Source organism: Lutra lutra, chromosome 9, assembly GCF_902655055.1.
Source record: "Lutra lutra chromosome 9, mLutLut1.2, whole genome shotgun sequence".
In the NCBI taxonomy this organism is placed as follows: domain Eukaryota; kingdom Metazoa; phylum Chordata; class Mammalia; order Carnivora; family Mustelidae; genus Lutra; species Lutra lutra.
This window is the reverse complement of record NC_062286.1, coordinates 136,528,411-136,546,104: the sequence shown is the minus strand read 5'-3', so window position 1 is coordinate 136,546,104 and position 17,694 is coordinate 136,528,411. Positions and strand designations below refer to the sequence as shown.

General features: G+C 45.7%; 1 protein-coding gene across 4 annotated transcripts in view; it reads right to left on the bottom strand.

Moving 5' to 3' along the window:
* Positions 1-17,694, bottom strand: part of DOK5 (docking protein 5) — a 156,581-nt gene that overhangs the window by 23,515 nt on the left and 115,372 nt on the right. For all 4 annotated transcript variants that reach the window (XM_047746338.1, XM_047746335.1, XM_047746336.1 and 1 more), the window contains one exon: positions 11,941-12,076. In XM_047746338.1, coding sequence (XP_047602294.1) covers positions 11,941-12,076 — 136 coding nt within the window. The remainder of the gene's footprint in view (positions 1-11,940; positions 12,077-17,694) is intronic.

Here is a 17,694-nt window from a genome sequence, read left to right as displayed (position 1 = left end):
TCTGTAGTTAGTTAAGTGTCACATACATGTGTTTCTGTAAAAATAAACAGGATTCAAAAACCAACCCCATCTCTTAAGAGAGCTGTGAAAATTAAATGAAATACAGCATTCAGACCCTCCGCGTAGAGCCAGATGGAGCGACTCATTCCAACTTTAATCATCCCGCTATTAGACTAAGCCCCATAACTTGGTTTGCTGCTTACACACTCCCTGACGGTCCTTTCTCTCCCCTGACCCCGTTCAGTGAGTTCTGTACTGAATGTTCTTCAGTTCCTTCACTCACTGCGCCCATTTATATGCTCTGGGCATCACTTTTAAGTCATGCAGTAATGCCAGGGGCTGGAAACTTGAAAATGAATGAAACACAATTCCTCCGCTCCCCAGGATTTTAGAGTAAATGGCCGGAGAGCTAAAGGCCAGCTTTGGTCAAGTGGCCTGCCATCTGCCTCCACAACGGCCCTCCCTCCTCTACAAAAAGCGAAGAGACTCCTGGAAGTAGAGCTCTCCTTCATGTGGGTGGGGGGAGGGGAGAAGATTCCTCATACGCATGTGTGTCACACGCATGTGTGTCACACGCCTGGTACCTGGCATGACTTCCGGCACACAGGAGGTGTGCGGTAAGATGGGGCTCAATGACCGAATCACTAAACGAGTAAGAAACCTCTGTAACATCCCGCCCCCTTTGCCATGTTATCCTTTCTTACTGTAAGTCAACGCTAATAACAGCTCAAGGTTGATTTGTATTGGGTAAGTTCCCGACACTATGTCAAGAAATCACTTGCCTTATCCCACCTGGCCGGGTAGGTATTAATAAAAGCCCCCTTTACAGAGTGAGAAGCAAACACTAAGGGTGGTGAAGTCACCTGCCGAAGACACTGGGCCAGCATGTAGGACTGGTCTCTTTATTACTCTGGGTATAAAGCTCCTACCACCATCCGTGTGTTCTACAAAGCACTGAGGTGGTTACAAAGGCCTTAAAGAATGGGCTCAAATCTGGGGCACTTGGGTGGCTCAGTGGGTTAAAGCCTCTGCCTTCGGCTCAGGTCATGATCTTAGGATCCCGGGATCGAGCCCTGTATCGGGCTCTCTGCTCAGCAGGGACCTGCTTTCTCCTCTCTCTCTCTCTCTCTGCCTGCCTCTCTGCCTACTTGTGATCTCTGTCTGTCTTAATAAATAAAAAATCTTAAAAAAAAAAAAAAAGAGAGAATGGGCTCAAATCCTGTTCTGAATGATAAGACACCTGAATTTTACTTCCAAAGCTCAGAGAAATGGCAAGTGGCCAGAAGTCTAGGCTGCTAGGAGAGGGTTATGCCCCTGCCAACTTGGGCAACAGAAGCTACCAGTGATTCTGCCAGGCCCTCAGACCCCCACGGTCCCAGGGGCCTTCTCTCAAGTGGAAATTAGCATCTGCCAAACATGTGGCCCTTCCTTAGCTTCCTAACGAAACCCATTCTCACGGCAGTCTGATCCTGATTCCGGCTGTGACAGATGTTTGGCTTAAACCACCCAAAGCGCTGTCTTGACTTCCTCTAACCCCTCTCCCTCCTTCCGACATCTGCAGGAAAAGTGATGGGGATTCCCATCACCAAAATGCTACCAAGCTACCCCAGAGTACTACTGACGTGTCAAGGCAAGACAGCCCGGCAGAGGCTTCCCCGTGGAATGTCACAAAGAGAAGGAGAGACAGACAGAGAAAAGAAAAAGTGAGGAGGAGAGCAAGCCCGCTTTCCTGTTAAGGGAAAGTGCAGCAGAGACACAACTACGCGAATGGGATTCGCTAAAACAATGCCTCCATTGTCACCCACAGCTTTGGGAAAGCAGACTGTTAGTGAAACCAGCCGTTTGGGGCCAAATTTCCAAGGGAAGCATTTTGCTGAACACCAGATGCACTCAAACGGTTATTTTCATGGGGAATGAAAGTGATTTGCATCAATTTATTCAGAGTCATCTGAGTTCTCAGCCACATGCATAAAACAAAATCATTGCTCCCTTTGCTTCTGGTAACTTTTTATGCCTCTTTACTAAGGAAATCCTCTCCCCATCCGTGCACTGAAATTGATACCCTCGGGGTCTATTTTCTACAACCTCTTCAAGCAGACCTGCTTGAAACCTGGGCCTCGGTGTGGCATGAAGAGGGAACTGGATTTGGTATTTGGGCTTCATTTTTCTTTTTCTCTATCCTCATAAAATGGCCCACTTGACCCGGATTTTGTTCATCCGACAAACATGTAGTAAGTCCTGTGCCAGACCCCGAGCGTATTACAGACACAGGGAGCCCAGCCTCTGCCCTCTGGAGGCTTCCAGCTTCTAGAAGACTGGCCAGTAACTCGGTTAGATTTTGAAGCTAATGCCTGGGACAAAAATCCCATAGGGTCCGACTGAACTCAGCGGCTCCCCTCACCAGAAGCAGATGCTTTTGTGACATGATGCGGTGCACATGCTGGAACTGAGACCAGGGAGCAAAGGGGTGGTTTGTGTTTTCTGTCTTATGCTTACTCTGGGCACGAGTCTACTGAGTGGAGAGGTGGACGGTGGTCCCGGGTGGGCCATGCAGATATGGTATACTTTGTTCGGTTGCACTTCGGAGTGGGTATCACCACTCTGGGCATATTTACAGGGTCCTGCGGAGTGCCAGCCCCTGCTGGAGCCCCACAGCTAAGGCAGGGGCCTGACCTCACAATCTGATGCTCGCACCAACACCACAGAAGATCTTAAGGAAACAACAAACAACAGCATTCAGCCCCATCAGCCAAATTCCTGGTGTTGCCTTGGACATCGCCATTGCTACAGTGTGAGTCTCTTTCTCCCAGCTCATCCATGCCAGTTTCTGTGAGCAAAAAGGGAATCATTATGGTAGCTCACACCTGACTCTTCCTATGCTCCTCCGAAGTGCCTTACAGGTACTAACCCGTGTGAATCACACCACATTGTGAGGCATACACACTATGATTATCACCCCCCGATGACACATCAAGTAAACAAGGCAAAGGGAGGTCAAGCTGCATGCAGCAAAAGTGACATTCGATCCCAAACACAGTGACCCATCAATTTCTGGCCCAGCTTTCACGCAGAACCTGCCAATCGTTAGAACAGGGTTCTCAACCTCCCGCTGCTGACATCTGGGATCAGGTTACTCTTTGTTGTGGGGGACTGTTTTGCGTATTATAGGATGTTCAGAGCATCCCTGGCCTCTGACCCCGAACCCTGTGTTAACAACCAAAATGATTCCAGATCCTGCCAAATGTCTCCTGGGAGGCAAAACTGCTAGCCACCGAGAATCACCGGTTTAGGGTGACTATACATTTCAGTTTTCCTGGCTACGTCCTGTTTACATCTGTCATGCAGGCATTACTCTTCATCAGGGCCAACATCAAGGGCAGATGACCCCTATAGCCACACCGAGCCCCATGCTTGGTTTGACGTTCTGCCATCACCATCTTGAAAAATCTTAACTTTTGAACAAAGGACCTTATGTATTCATTGTGAATCGGGCCTGCAAATTACAAGGCCAATCTTCTCTGAAGAAGGCTGACCTTGACTCTCAAAAGTGTCCCAGCTGGGAAAAAACTCCTAGGGTAATCCTACTGATTATACGTAATAGAGCCTTTAAAAGCTCACCATGTGATTTTTTTTTTTTTCCTTATTGAGTGAAAAATACAGAAGTCTGGTTTGCTCTTCTGTCAGAGGCTACACAGCTGGTTTTAGTCACCAAGGAGCACATTCATACCTACTCTTTTTGCATTTTGCATCATAGAGTCCCTGGTGCATATCTACTCTGACAGTCTCCCCAGTAAGAGCCAGCCTCTGCTACCAGGCAAATGGCCACAATCCTCCATAAAAAGAGGTCTCAGGGACATAGATGTCCTGGCAAAAATCTAAAGGGCAAGAGGTATGTATTGTTCCCCTGAAGCAGGGGTTGCAAACTTCAATGTCTACATGGGTCATGCAGGTAGCAGAAATCAGTGAAGTCTTCTGGTTATTGAGACAACAAGAAACGACAAGAACTAGGCAGCCCTGAAGGTCATTCATCCTCTCAAAATGGTAGCTACCACTCAATTTTAACTCAGGTGGACATGCTGTTACCAGATAGTCTCAGTTCTCCAAAAGATACAACTATGTATTTTATGTGAAACCTTCCACTGTAAACACTGGGAACTAATTTAATTGAAAAGATATCATCTGTGCCAATCACTTGTAGACCAAACAAAAAGTGGTCTCCCCACATAAGCTCCCAACACCTGTGCCATCATCTTCAGCCGTCTTAACTCCTTTTCCCTGCTCTGGTCATTTGGGGACTCCACCAAAATTTCCTTACTGCCTGAAGCTGAATCCATAGATAATTTTATCCCCCCCCCACCCTGTCACATAGTGGAGGAGGAATTGTATTTCATGCTTGCATGGCTTGATAAATATTTGGGTAGGAACCTAGCATGTAATCGATTTCCAGTTCCACAGAAATAATTGGATCTCCTTAAAATATTGAAACTTGCATAGTTGGCGACAACAGCCCATCCTGGCACCACCTTTGAATGCATTCTCTAGGCAACATTCTGGTTGGCAGATCCCAGTCATACCCAACACTTTAAGAGCATGAAAAAAAGAGCCATACAAGGTGAGCACATCTGCTGGGGCAACCAAAAGCTGAAACCCCTATTAAATGATTTCTTAAAATGATTGATTCTGGTTAAAATAAAAAATGGCCTCTGGTTTTGTTGACAGGCATTTGGGATTATTGCTTTGCTTTCAGTAAACTCCTAGGAGAAAAAGCAAAATCACATGGTATGGAAGAGAGGGACTGATTAATAATCAAAGTACATTTGTGTCTAACAATGAAAGCCAAGATGCAGAGGGCCGTCAGTGAGCTACTGCCCGAAGGCCAAATCCTGGTGGCCTGTGTTTTATGGCCCAGAACTAAGAACGGTTTTTACATTTTTAAAGTAAAAAAGAAGAGGGGGAGGGAGTCAAGGAGGAAGAAGAGGTAGAGGAGGAGGAGGAAGCAGCAGTACTATATGTGGCCCCCCCAAATATAAAATATTTACTATCGGACCCTTTACAGAAAATGTTCACCAACCCTTGGAGATGGATACATCACTCATTTCCTAACTTCTCAACATTGATTAAAAATGTCACTGAAATGATCCTACTCCTCTCTCCATCCCCAGCACCAACACCATCTCTGCCCTCTCTGTGATGACTGATTTTGGAAAACTGTATTATTCACCACTGCCCATCTGGTCAACCAGATGCACTCTCTGCTCTCATATGAACATCTTCAGTTCCCATCATGCACTGCTGCTGTCTTACCACCATCAGGCTTTCCACGGGCTGCCTATTTACGGCGGCACCATCTTAAACATCAATATTAGTGTCAGAAGTTATACTCAAAGCTACAACCTGTTGGCATCATTCAGTTTGTTTCCTTTCCTTGTGGAGACAGAGCCACCAGCTGACAATGACCATGGCTAGGTCCCAGGAGCCTAGCTATGGGGAGGAGTTGCATAAGCTAGGGCAGCACTTCATAACCAAGTAAAGGGACTACTGAAATCCGCCATTGCACGTCGCAAGTTATGAGGTTATTATAAGAGACTGGAAGGACGTACTCCAAAAATGACATTTCCCCCCTAATACACCAGAACGAAAGTCATAGCAAATTTAAGAAAGAAACCTGAATTTCATCTGTTTCTGTCCTATCTTTAGAATAAATTCCTGGCAGTATTATTGCTGATAAAGAGTTAAGTGAATTTAATTTTGATAAACAAGGACAAATTGCCCTCCAGGAGACTGTAGCAAACTGAACTCACAGGACTATACCGCTGAATGCACTGAGGGTGTAAATCGTAACTCCTTATCTAAATTTTAAGCTCGGGTAAAGATTCAAAACAGGGTTGTTTGTTTTTTTTTCATGTTTATGTTCTCCATATGACTTACCACAATGCTTTCTTTGCAAGCAGTAGACAGGTGTTCAACAAAAGGTTTTTGAATCGTAATTATTATGCCAGGATACAAAAAGGGTTTACTTGGGAGTGGGAAAAAGCTGATAATTGCTTTAAGCAGTACACAATAAACAAAGAAACAAACAAATTAATTAAATAATCAATAAATCAATCCATAAGTGAACCCAATTAACCAGAGCCCACAAAGAAGAGAAGAGATAAAACTTAATTTTTTTTTTTTTTTTTTTTTGAGGGGATGGTTTGGGAACAGAGGAGCAGGTTGAGCTGGGAGAAGAGTGTTTAGATACATTTAAAAAATAATAAAAATAAAATAAAAACATCCAGGAAGAGCTTATTTCAGATTCTGAATAGTAATGAAATGGATTCTATGATTTCTTTGATTCTCTCTCTATTAAAACCAAGGGGATAGTTTATGGCTTTTTGAATTAGGTTGAGTAAGAATTACTGTGGTTTCCAGAATTGTGGAAGAATGCCACTTGAATTCTACAAATTCATTACATTTTCTTTGCAAAACCAAGCTCGGAAGTAAACCTATAAATCAGGCAAACCCCCCAAAAAAGTGACAAAGACGGGTTCAGATGAATTCTCAAGCCTGGGTTCACAGTCAGGGCACAGGGGAGAAGTCTTACCCCGGGGCCTCGGTATCAATGTCTCCTGGGGGCCTCGGTGCACCCTGGATGAAGCCTTGTCTGCAGCCCCTAGGGCAAGCCTGCTAAATTAGTCTTCCTCTACTTTATCACTTGATTAGCCTTGAAGGAAATTCTAAAAATGACAGGCCCAGGGGTGGAATGAGGAACATCCCACACACCACCACTCCTTGGTCCAAAATTAGACTTTGTCACAGACACTGATCTCCAAGGTGGCAAAAATAGCAAAAGCTGCTCGGGGGAGTCCCGAGCTGTCCCAGCAGAGTCCCCGTGGCTTCTCCGGCAGGCCAGCTGGCAGCTGGTGAGCAAACAAGTTCTCGCTGCTCAATCTCATTCAACAGTTTGTCCTTCCCTCCCAGCACTCCAGCCACCAACCCCCCAGCACTCCCTAGAGTACAGAATAACCACACTTTGCTTTTAAAAAGTGAGAACGTGAGAGAGGGATTTTGAAATATAATATTGCTATTTGGTGCCAAAACTACCCAAAGAAACAGGATTTCTTGTAACAGGGATCTTCTAGGGCATACTCTAAGTTGACAGATTTTTCCGAAAGGCTCTCTGGTATTCAAGGTAATTTGCAAACACTAAGCCAGTTCTTAGTGGAGACATAGTGGGGACAGGAGAGCTTTCAGACTCTCCGATGGGGCAAGGCACTGTGACGAGGGGTAGAGGTTTAGGAATCAGACATAAGGATCTTGCATTTCTGGCTCCGGTAGTAAGGAGCTCTGTGGCTGCAGGCAGGTGACGGAACCACTCTGAGAGTGAGTTTTCTCATCTCTCTGGCAGAGACTGTGTTTCCTTCCAGGTCAAAGGTCATGAACAATACTCTTGAATCGTGAGCCCGACGAGAGCATGAGCCTTACTGTCCATTCACCACTACATCCTGGGGCACCAAGAAGAGCACGTCAGGTCCTCAATGGACATTCTTGAATGAACAAATGAATAGGAATGAATGAATGAATCTACCTTCCAGTTAAGGTAGTGATGACAGAAAAAGCAAGCAAAGTGCTGGGCATATCGTAGGAGGCTTGGTAAACAGTATTGGCTGCTGTGAAGGAAGAGACTAAAGATGGACAGCAGATGGCCAGGAGATGCACGGTATTATCAGCAAAACACCCTCAAGTAGGAAGTATTTACAAAGGTAAAAATCAAAGCACTAAATAAATACCATTCTGGACGTTTGTGTGGTGTGGCGACAGACACCAAGATGGCGGCCTCCATGGTCTATTCCTCCGGGTATCTCTGTGTGGGTCTCTTCCGTAACTATAGGAAGGACTTGTGACTTGCTTTTAATCATCAGACAGGGCGACAGGATGTCACTTGCGTGGTTAGGATACATAGGATTGTGCAGTTTGCGGTGCGCAAGGAAACTTTCCCTCTTGCCGGCTTTGATGAAGTCCGTGGTGGGCTGGGGGAGCCCCTGCAGTAAGGAGCTGATGGTGGCCTCTGGGAGCCAAGGATGGCCTCCAGGCCACAGCCAGCAACTAACTGGGGCCTGCAATCCTACTGTTACAAGCAACTAGTCCCACCGATAACCACACTTGCTCATGAGTGGACCCATCCCCAGTCTAACCTTGAGATGTGCCTGAAGCATCGCAGCCTTGTGAGGAACTGAAGCCAGGCCAACCCTCCTGGCCTCCTGCAACTGTAAGATGATTAATGTGTGTTGTGTTATGGTGTGTAGTCGTTGGGACTTTGTTATGAAAGAATAGAAAACAAACAGGCCAGACATCGGCAGTCCACAGCTGTGTAGCCAACCTGTGGAGAGTAACAACAGAGGGACGTAGGGACTGTGGGCAAGTGCCCCAAAGAGGGCAGATAAGACCAGGCATATCTCATTGTTGTTGCCTTGGGGGGTATAAGGTGAGTGCTGTCAGACTTTTTCACTTTTCAAAGATAGCAAAGAAATCAGAGTTTATGTGAAACCTCTCAATTTTTAAACACTGGTCACTAATTTGGTATTTTTAGAACACCGGCAAGCTAATCTCATGGAGGACAAAGAAAACCAGTCGTGAGTGATATGGAGAAAAGCAGGGCTCTCCCAGAACACCTGCTCCAAATTCGAGTCCCATGATTTCCAAGCTAGCGGCCTTGGGCCTTCCATATAGCAGCGGTTGTCGGGTTAGAAAGTCCTGAAAATACTGCTTGTTCCAGAGCAGACACAAGATACGTATTTATTATTATGGATATCATTACTGTATTAGCTTCCTAAGGCTGTGGTCATAAATCACATGACTTGGGGCTTAAACAACCTCACTGTATCCTATTACCGCTCTGGGACCACATGTCCAAAGCCAGTTTACTGAGCTGAAGTCAAGAGGTTGGCCAGGCTGGATCCTTCTGGAGGCTCCAGGGGAGAACACTTCTTTACATTCTCCAGCATTTAGGGTACCCCATCCTTCGGGTCACATCTCTCTCCCCCACCTTCAAAGCCATCAGCATACAAACTTCAAATCTCTCACTCTCTGTCACTCTGTTTTCACTGTCACTTCACCTCTTACTCCTCCTGTTTCCCTCTCATAAGGACCCTTGTGATAATACCGGCTCACCTGGACGAGCCAGGATAATCTCCCCATCTCAAGAGCCCTAACTTGATCATATCTGTAGACTCCCTTTAGTCACATAAGGACACATTTATAGGTTCCAGGGAGTAGGACACATCTTTGGAGTATCCTAATGACTCAGCCTATCACTACTATTGTTCCTCTGATGGGACCTACACACCTCCTCTTTACAGCTGCTGGGTTCAGGTCACAAGTCTGATCCCAACCAATGCACTTTACAGCTGTAACTTCAAAGAGGTGCAGGTCCCTCGGGGAAGCACCTGTCTGTAGAGGTGGTCTTGGGAATTTTTATAACAGAGGCAGCCAACAGTGGGTCAGGGATTCCTAATAATGAGGCTGAGCCCAGAGGTGGGCATCACCATCTTTCTCCATTTAAGACCTGGACTATCCCAGAGAAGCAAGCCAGTAGTGGTAAACACGCAATTCCTAGCTGAGAAAATAGCCAGATCTATGTGGATCCCTTCTTTGGTACCAGAAAATGCAGAACAGTAACCCCGGGAAGGGGGGGGCGGAGCTGGAAGGGCTGTCTTCATTGGCTTTATTGTCCCGGGGCGTCTCTTTTCTCCCCAAATCAGGGACTGATTCACGTACATTAATTTTGAGCATTTCATAATCCCCACTTAACATCCTTGAGATTCAGATCCCATTTTGAAGCTTACTCATTTCCATCTAAAACAGGAAGTTGTTACTTTAAAAATCATTTTCATTTTACGGAACTCATTAAGCATACAGCAAATTAAGAGCAAACAACATTATTTTCCAGTTAAATGTGCAAAGGGATGATCTAAACGAATTACTCATATTCCTGATTAATTTTTAGTGGAAGTAATGAGGAGGTTGTAAATGGAAAAACATGTGCATACCAAACCTGCTTTTCAAGCACAAAACAATTTATGCTAATTGACGGCTTTACCAGCAAGGTAATCTTGGAAAAACTCCGTCAGAGGCTTAAAAGCATCTAATGGAACAGATAAACAATTTTAACGCAATGAAATGTTGCCCTGTAAAGTTCCAAGTGGACTTGAAGTCTACTTTACAGCCATCTATCTCTCTGTCTACCTATCTATCTATCCATCCACCATCCATCCATCCATTTATCTATCTCCACTGCACTATCCAGAACTTGTAGGCATAGGGGAAATGGATACCAAGACTACATTAGCTCAAAATAATATTCTGAAATTGGTGAGGAGAAAATCAAGAGAAGAATATTTCATGATGTGTGAAAATGACATGAAATTTGAATTCAGTGTCCATGAATAAATTTGCTTTGCAGCGGAGTCATAGCCACTAGATTACATTTTTATCTAGAGTTGCTTCTGCAAGTAGTCAAGTAGTTGCAACAGGGAACATCTTACTCCACAAAGCCTGCAGTATTTACCGGCTGGCCCTTCACAGAAAGTTTTGCTGATCTATGCTCTAAAATCCCAGATCACTGCATGAACAAGTCATTATGGGAATAATCTGATGCCACGTTGGGACAGATCATATTTCGGGCATGCTTTTCCGATGCTTTAAATTCAACCATCCCACATGTTTAAATCATACGTTTTCAAACTACCCTAACCTTACCGTGCCGGCCCAGTTCCCTTTGGTTTTGCAGACTTCCTTCCAGATGCGAGGCTCTATGCATGTATGTGCAGCTGCAACGCATGATTTGCATTACTTTTAACTGTTGTACCTTAAGACTTCAATCCTAACTCTCTGTGCAGTCCCTAGTACGATGCAATGAACAGGGCAGGTAATCCCAGGGAGCTCTGTGCTCATGGGTATTTGTGTTTGTGTTGTCTTTATGAATCAACGTCCGTGAAGGCTGACCAACCAGAGATGGGAGTTGCATGGCTCTGGGCAGGATGGAGTCTCTGCACAGGTTTCCCTTGGCCCACAAAGCGTTACTGTTTTTTGCTGGTTTTAGCTAGAATTCACTTCCAACAGTGGCAAACTACAAGATGTTATATACAGACTCAAATCCTTGGCTTCCCTGGAAAAAATCAAGAGATGTCCTACGTGGAGCCCTTAGGCTCATCAACAGTCTTCTGGTCTTGGCCAAGCTTTTGATATTTTACCCCCATTCCCTTCAGCCCTCTTCTGTCTGGCTCCCACCACCATTTGAAAGGATAATGTCTGGTACAGCTATGAATATATACCTATAGGGAGATAATCTACACAGTTGTATCTACAGGTGTCCATATGCATCCAAATTAATTCTGATGAACATACTCATGACAGTGGACTAATGATGATGTTCCCTCCCTGAATTCATATATTGAAATCTTAACCTCCAAGGTAATGGGGTTAGGAGGTGGGGCCTTTGGGAGGAGATCAGGTCATGAGGGCAGAGCTCCCTTGCCCCATCCATCAGTGAGACACAGAAAAGACAGTCATCTATGAACCAGGAAGTCGGTGCTACCAGACACTGAATAGGCCAGCACCTTGATCTTGGACAACCAAGCCTCCCAGTGAGAAATACATAAATTTCTACTGTTGAGAAGCCACCCAGTCCTCTGGTACTTGCTGGAGGAGCCCGAACTGATAAAGACATACACAAGTAGTAAGTGAAGTACAAAGCAGATCAACAGGGATGTCCGGACACTGTGCCACCAGCTGGCTCTTGGGGCTTTGCAAAAATGGCATTTAATCCAAGTAATACACAGTTGAGTACAAGAGAAAGCCATCTGCTCAAATACTGCAGGCCATATTTTTCAGCATAAAGATTCTACAATTCCATTCTACAAGGGTATGCACTGGGTCACAAGGAAGAGACTCTGCACGTACCATTGAATTTTTCACGCTCTGGAGCAAGCGCTCGTGCTGCTCCGCTATCGCCAGGGCAGCGGAGTGGACCTTCTGGTAGATGGCTTCCCCATCTCGCGTTTGAAAGATAAACAGCCCTTCCCCAGTTTCACACATCCTGTGAAAACAAAAACAAAAAGCTTGTGAAAATCCAGCTCCAAGAACTGCCAGGCATGGGGAGCCTAGAACACTCCACGCAACGAGACCCATTGATTTCACACGCGTTCAGGATTCTTGTCTACATTGGTTAAAGGACATTAACTAGAATCAAAATTTCCAATGGATTTGTTGTTAATCTGGGCAGGAACCATTCATAAGAGACTAACAAGGTGCTGATTTTTCTTTTTTTTTTTTTCAGTCAAGAAGCCAAGGTTAATAAACAACTTTCTTGATTCTCAGTATAATCCCAGAACTTTGCCTTCCCACTTTCCCAGAGGCACCCAGACACTGTGTTCTCAGGACTGTCCATGAATCAGAAGCTCAGTAGAAACTACATCATTCAGCGCAGAGGTGGAAGAAGGAGTCTATGACTCCCAGATTCTGTTCCTTCCTCAGAGACAATGGCTTTATGGATTCTTTCATTTCCAAAATCATTCTGGATTCCTTTTTTCTCACTTCACCCACTGACTTTTACCTTGGACACTGTTCCAGATATCCAAAGTGGTCCCAAATGTCCCAACACTCTTTCCTTATGGCCTGAGCTAACACAAACCTGTAGACAGAAACCCAGAGCCAAGAGAAGATAAAATAATGAGTTTAAGTTGAGCCTTTCCTACGCCCTTTGGGAAGATAAGGATTCAGACGTAAGAACATTATGGCCCTATAGACACACTGAACAGTTCTGAATTTCCCCAGAATTACTCTGTCTACAGGATAAGTCTGTCACTCCAAACCATGGATTTTGCAATTTAGTCAAGAATCTAGAAGACAATCAGGAGCTCAGAAAGCGGTGGGAAATTCGCTGACGCCCGCACGCAGCAAGGATGTAGCAGGGCAGAGTGAAAAAAGCAAACCCGGGCCCCAGACTGCAGGGCTGGGGTCGCGCCTCGCCAGCCTTGTGAGCCCGTATGTGCTACTTAGCCTCTCTGCGTCTGCATTTCCGCTTGTAAAATAAACAGCATGATAGTAACCACCCCCCAAGTGTCCTGAAGGTGTTAGACAGGATACGTGAGTACACAAAGGAAATCTCCACGTCCATTATTCCACTGGAAGGTAAGCTCCATGTAGACGAGAATTGTTCCTGATTCATTCACAGTTCCGCGACCAGTGCCTGGAGCACGGCTCGTCCTCTGTCTGGCCCTCAATAAAGAACTGTAGAATGGGTTGGGAAATGACAGGCGGCGCTAGGCAAAGGTATAACAAAGAACTTGACCTGGGCTTCCTTGCAGAAGTTTTTTTTTTTTTTTTCTTTCTTTCTTTCATTCATTCATTCATTCATTCATTTATTTATGGAAGTTTTATTTAAACTGAAGTTCTCCGGACCCCCTGGGGAGGGCAGGGCTCTGGCAGAGAAGGCAGGAAGAACAGTCTGGCAAGGAACTGCACAGAGAACACCTTGAGATGGGACAAAGGTGAGTGGCCCAGCACACCAGGGAGAGGGGGACAGGAGGGACAGGCTATGTTCCTGGAGCATCGGGGACCAGCGTGAGTGCCCCGAGATGAGGGGCTTCATTCTGCAGAATCACCCCCTGAGGGCAACGGTTCCCACAGGCTCGGATGCAGACTTTGGAAACCGTTCCCTCTCTTTGCCCAGGACGTTTCACACCAACATCCTGTCTGAGAAAAATACTAATGGGACTGCAATTATGAGAACTAAAATAAATGACCTCATGGCGGGCAGTATTAATAATCGAACTTAGAGATCGGAATCCAAGTCAGTTCCACAGTGCCTCAGGGCCAAGGTGTATTTTGTACGTGGGCACGTGCGTGTTTAGAATTTCTGGACACTGTGGCAAGCAGGATGTATCTTACATTCAACATGTGTATTTATGGTAATCTTTTCCTCTCTCCACCCCGGCATAGCAGTTATTAAATCAATAATGCTACCGTAGGGAAGGAAAAAATGAAACAAGATGGGATCAGGAGGGAGACAAACCACAAGAGACTGTTAATCTCACAAAACAAACTGAGGGTTGCTGGGTGTTGGGGGATAGGGATTGGGTGGTGGGGTTATGGATATGGGGAAGGGTATGCGCTATGGTGAGTGCTGTGAAATGTATAAGCCTGATGATTCACAGACCTGTACCCCTTGGGCAAATAATATATTATATGTTAATTTTAAAAAGTTATCTTTCACATTTACAATTACATTATATTTGAAAGAATTCAGTACAAACAAGGCAAATCATAAGAGCCTCAGCAACAGATGTAAAGGTAAAGACATGGGCTTTTTCTTCAAGGAGTTTACAATTCACTTGGTTAAAGGAGATCTATGTCAGTGAATAAGTTCAAGACTAACAACAGGGCACAATGAGCCATACTGGGTCAGAGGAGCCCCCGATAAAGCAAAGTATGGACGGCGAAAGGGGTCGGTGTCGATGTTACATAGTAATGAAGAATTTCAGGAAGCCACAACACTGGAGAGAAACTGATCAGAAGCACAGAAGAGCCACAAAATTAGGAGCAAAACATTGTAGAATGTTGTCATTGTTTTGTCTGAGAGAGTGAAGTGAACAAATGGAGTGTGACCCCCCCCGCCCCGCACCTGTGGCCACAGAGTACCAGAGACACTATCGTAAGAAAAACAGACACACAGAAACACAACACGAAATAAACAAGAGGCTTAACCCCATGGGATCTGGTGGCTCCAGCTTGAAGAAAAATGTGTGGAAAGGTCTTTGGGGCTTGTAATTTAGGACAGGGGCTCTCGACACTGGCACCGTTGATATCGGCGATACTGCACGGCCAGATCCTCCTTGGTGGTGGGAAGTCTCCTGTGTGTTGTAGGAGGTTGGACAGCATCTCTGGTCCGTCTACCCACCGGCCGCCAGTGGCATCCTCAAGTTGTGACAACCCAAAACCTCTCCAGACATTGATAAATGTCCCCGAAGTGGCAAAAGGTCCCCAGCCAAGAAGCAATGAAGAGCCCCAAAACAAGGGGCTGAGGGAGCACCGAACCTATGGGTTAGCGGTGGAGACGCCGCCCACAGAAGGAAGCCTCTGGGTGCGGGGGAGCTGTTGCTTCACCACAGACGGTATTTGGGTTGAAGCGGAGTACGCCCCAGCCCTGTGGTCGGCGTGGCCTTGCCCGTTCCAGTCACTGGGGCCACTGCCTGGATCTCTGCTCAGCTGTAGATGAGGGGGAAGCTGACTCTGCTGGTGTAGTGTGTGTGCATGTGTGTGCGTGTGTGCACGCGCGAGTGTGTGTGTGTGTGTGTGTGTGTGTGTGTTGCCTGGAGACCAGTAGGGTGGGAAAGAGAAACCAGCGGATCACGGAGCCACTCAGGACACCAAGCACGGGGCAGCTCTTGGGAATGTCAGTCACCCTCGTACAACTTTTCTCCGTCAAATCGTTGTGCTGCCTGTTTAATACTTTTAAAATCGACTCAGGTTTCTTCTCTCTCAAACGAATGTATTGTCCATAAGCCACCAAATCCATAGTCATAAGCCAGTATGATCCGCAATAAATTGAAGGCAGACGTGAAAACGAATGCAATGAAAACAAAATACAATATTGAGCCCTGTCTTCGGGTCAAAAGACCCAAACGGGACGTGTGCTCCCTTATTAGTAACGCAGGTAAATTAAAAAGTGTTAGGGGCACCTGGGTGGCTCAGTCAGTTAACCACTGCCTTTGGCTCAGGTCATGATCCTAAGGTCCACGGATAGAGCCCCGCATCGGGCTCCCTGATCAGTAGGAAGTCTGCTTCTCTCTCTCTCCCTCCCTCTCTCTCTCTCTCCCCCTCTGACCCTCCCCACCACTCACTCACTCTCTCTCTCAAATAAATAAATAAAATCTTTTAAAAAAAAAGAAGAAGAAAGTTTTAGAAAATAGAGTTTAGACGTGCCAGCACCCCACCAAAATGTTTTTTACTGTAATTTAATCAAAAGGATCAAAAAGGTAGTTGGGAAGAAAAATACTACCACTGTGCGAGTCCCATTCATTTAATATTATGCCTCTATCACGAAAATCACCCCACATTTGGGGAAATGTGGGTGTGCTTCCCAGAGCCCTCCTGGAGGTGGTGTGAGAGAGAGGTAGAAAAGACCGTCTCCTCCAGTTCCCTCATATGTTGGAATCAGGGTCAACTATACTGACCTCTCGAAGTTTCCACGGCCTCATATCCCAGATGTAAATAATAAGATCACCCAAACCTCTGAAGGTACTGGGAGACTGTATTTTATCTTTATCAAGTTTCCTACATCAAGGTAAGCACTGAATTAGGATTTATTGTTCTTCTTTTAACCCTTTAAAAAGTCAAAACCTCAGGGAAAACTTCAGGAGGGAGGCACAACCGCATTTTTGCTTGGAAGGAAACTCAGGTCACCACATCCCCGGACAGCAGGGGAGCAGAAAAGATGCCTGGGGTGGAAGGTATGTGGCTAGAGATGAGTCTTTGAGGCTCACAAGCTATGAAAACAGAATAATACAAACCTCTTCTCTGAGAACAGAAATACGAATTCAGGAATAGGATTCTCCCTTTAGGAATAGCAGCAGCTTTCACTATATAAAAACTACAACGCAAACGACCGGGGGGGCGGGTTTTGTTCTCCAGTCCCAGTGAAGTAGTGCTCTGGAGAGTTAGCAACAACTTCCACAAAGCTCATCAGCCCGGTGAGCGAGGAAAGACAAGGTCCCCAAATTTGGAGTGTGCTCTGACTGTCACAGGCTATCCTTTCTCCCCTGGTTCCACCACCGATGTCGCCAGGCTTCCCAGAGGTTCCTTAAATGTGCACATTATTACCTTTTAGATTTAAATTCTAAAAGTCCCACGTACAGGGACTTCAGAGTTTATGAAAACAAAACAACAAAACTAAGTATCCAAAGTCATAAAACATGGCTAGTGTAAGAGACAGTGGTAGTTTGTTAATCATATCTGTTCTTAATCACGTAACAGGTAAAGTCAAAGAAACATCCCTTTTCCCTTTTTGCTTCCCCATGCCATGCCCTGACCTAGATCTACGGGGGCATCTGTCCCTCATTTTTCCTGCTATCGCGCTCTCCCAGCAGCGGGCTGAAACGGAAGGGCTTTCACAATATCTAAGCCCAAACACGTCCTGTGTTCTCATCCCCGGGAGAATGAAAAGTCGGGTTAGCACCAGAGGGAAACCACGGGACAAGCCTTGAAGTTAACAAGCCCGAAACTGAAGTCTGGTCATCCCTACGCTGCCCTCCACCCGCCGGGGGTTCCTCTGTAGTCTGAGCTGCTCCAGGAGGATCCTGACCCCCAACCCCAACTCATGGCCAGTCAGTACACACTTTTGGATTTAGCGTCAAAACATGTCAGTATCCAAACACTTGAGCCCACGTTCATTGTTACCAACGTTCCTGCAGCCACTCTTGTTCTCATCGTGAGCACTGTGACACCCTCCTAACTGGTTTTAGCTTCAGAGTCTAGTTTAAAAGAAAAAAAAGTCAGACCGTGTCCCTTCTTTGCTCACCACTTCCCAGGTAGAAAAGAATTTAAACTTGTCCAAAACATCTTGTCTAGTCTTGGCGTGGGCAATTACCTGGGCGGTAATTTTTGTTTGCCTGGGGTTCTTGGGTTAGACAAATGGTAGGAATGGGATTTAGGGTG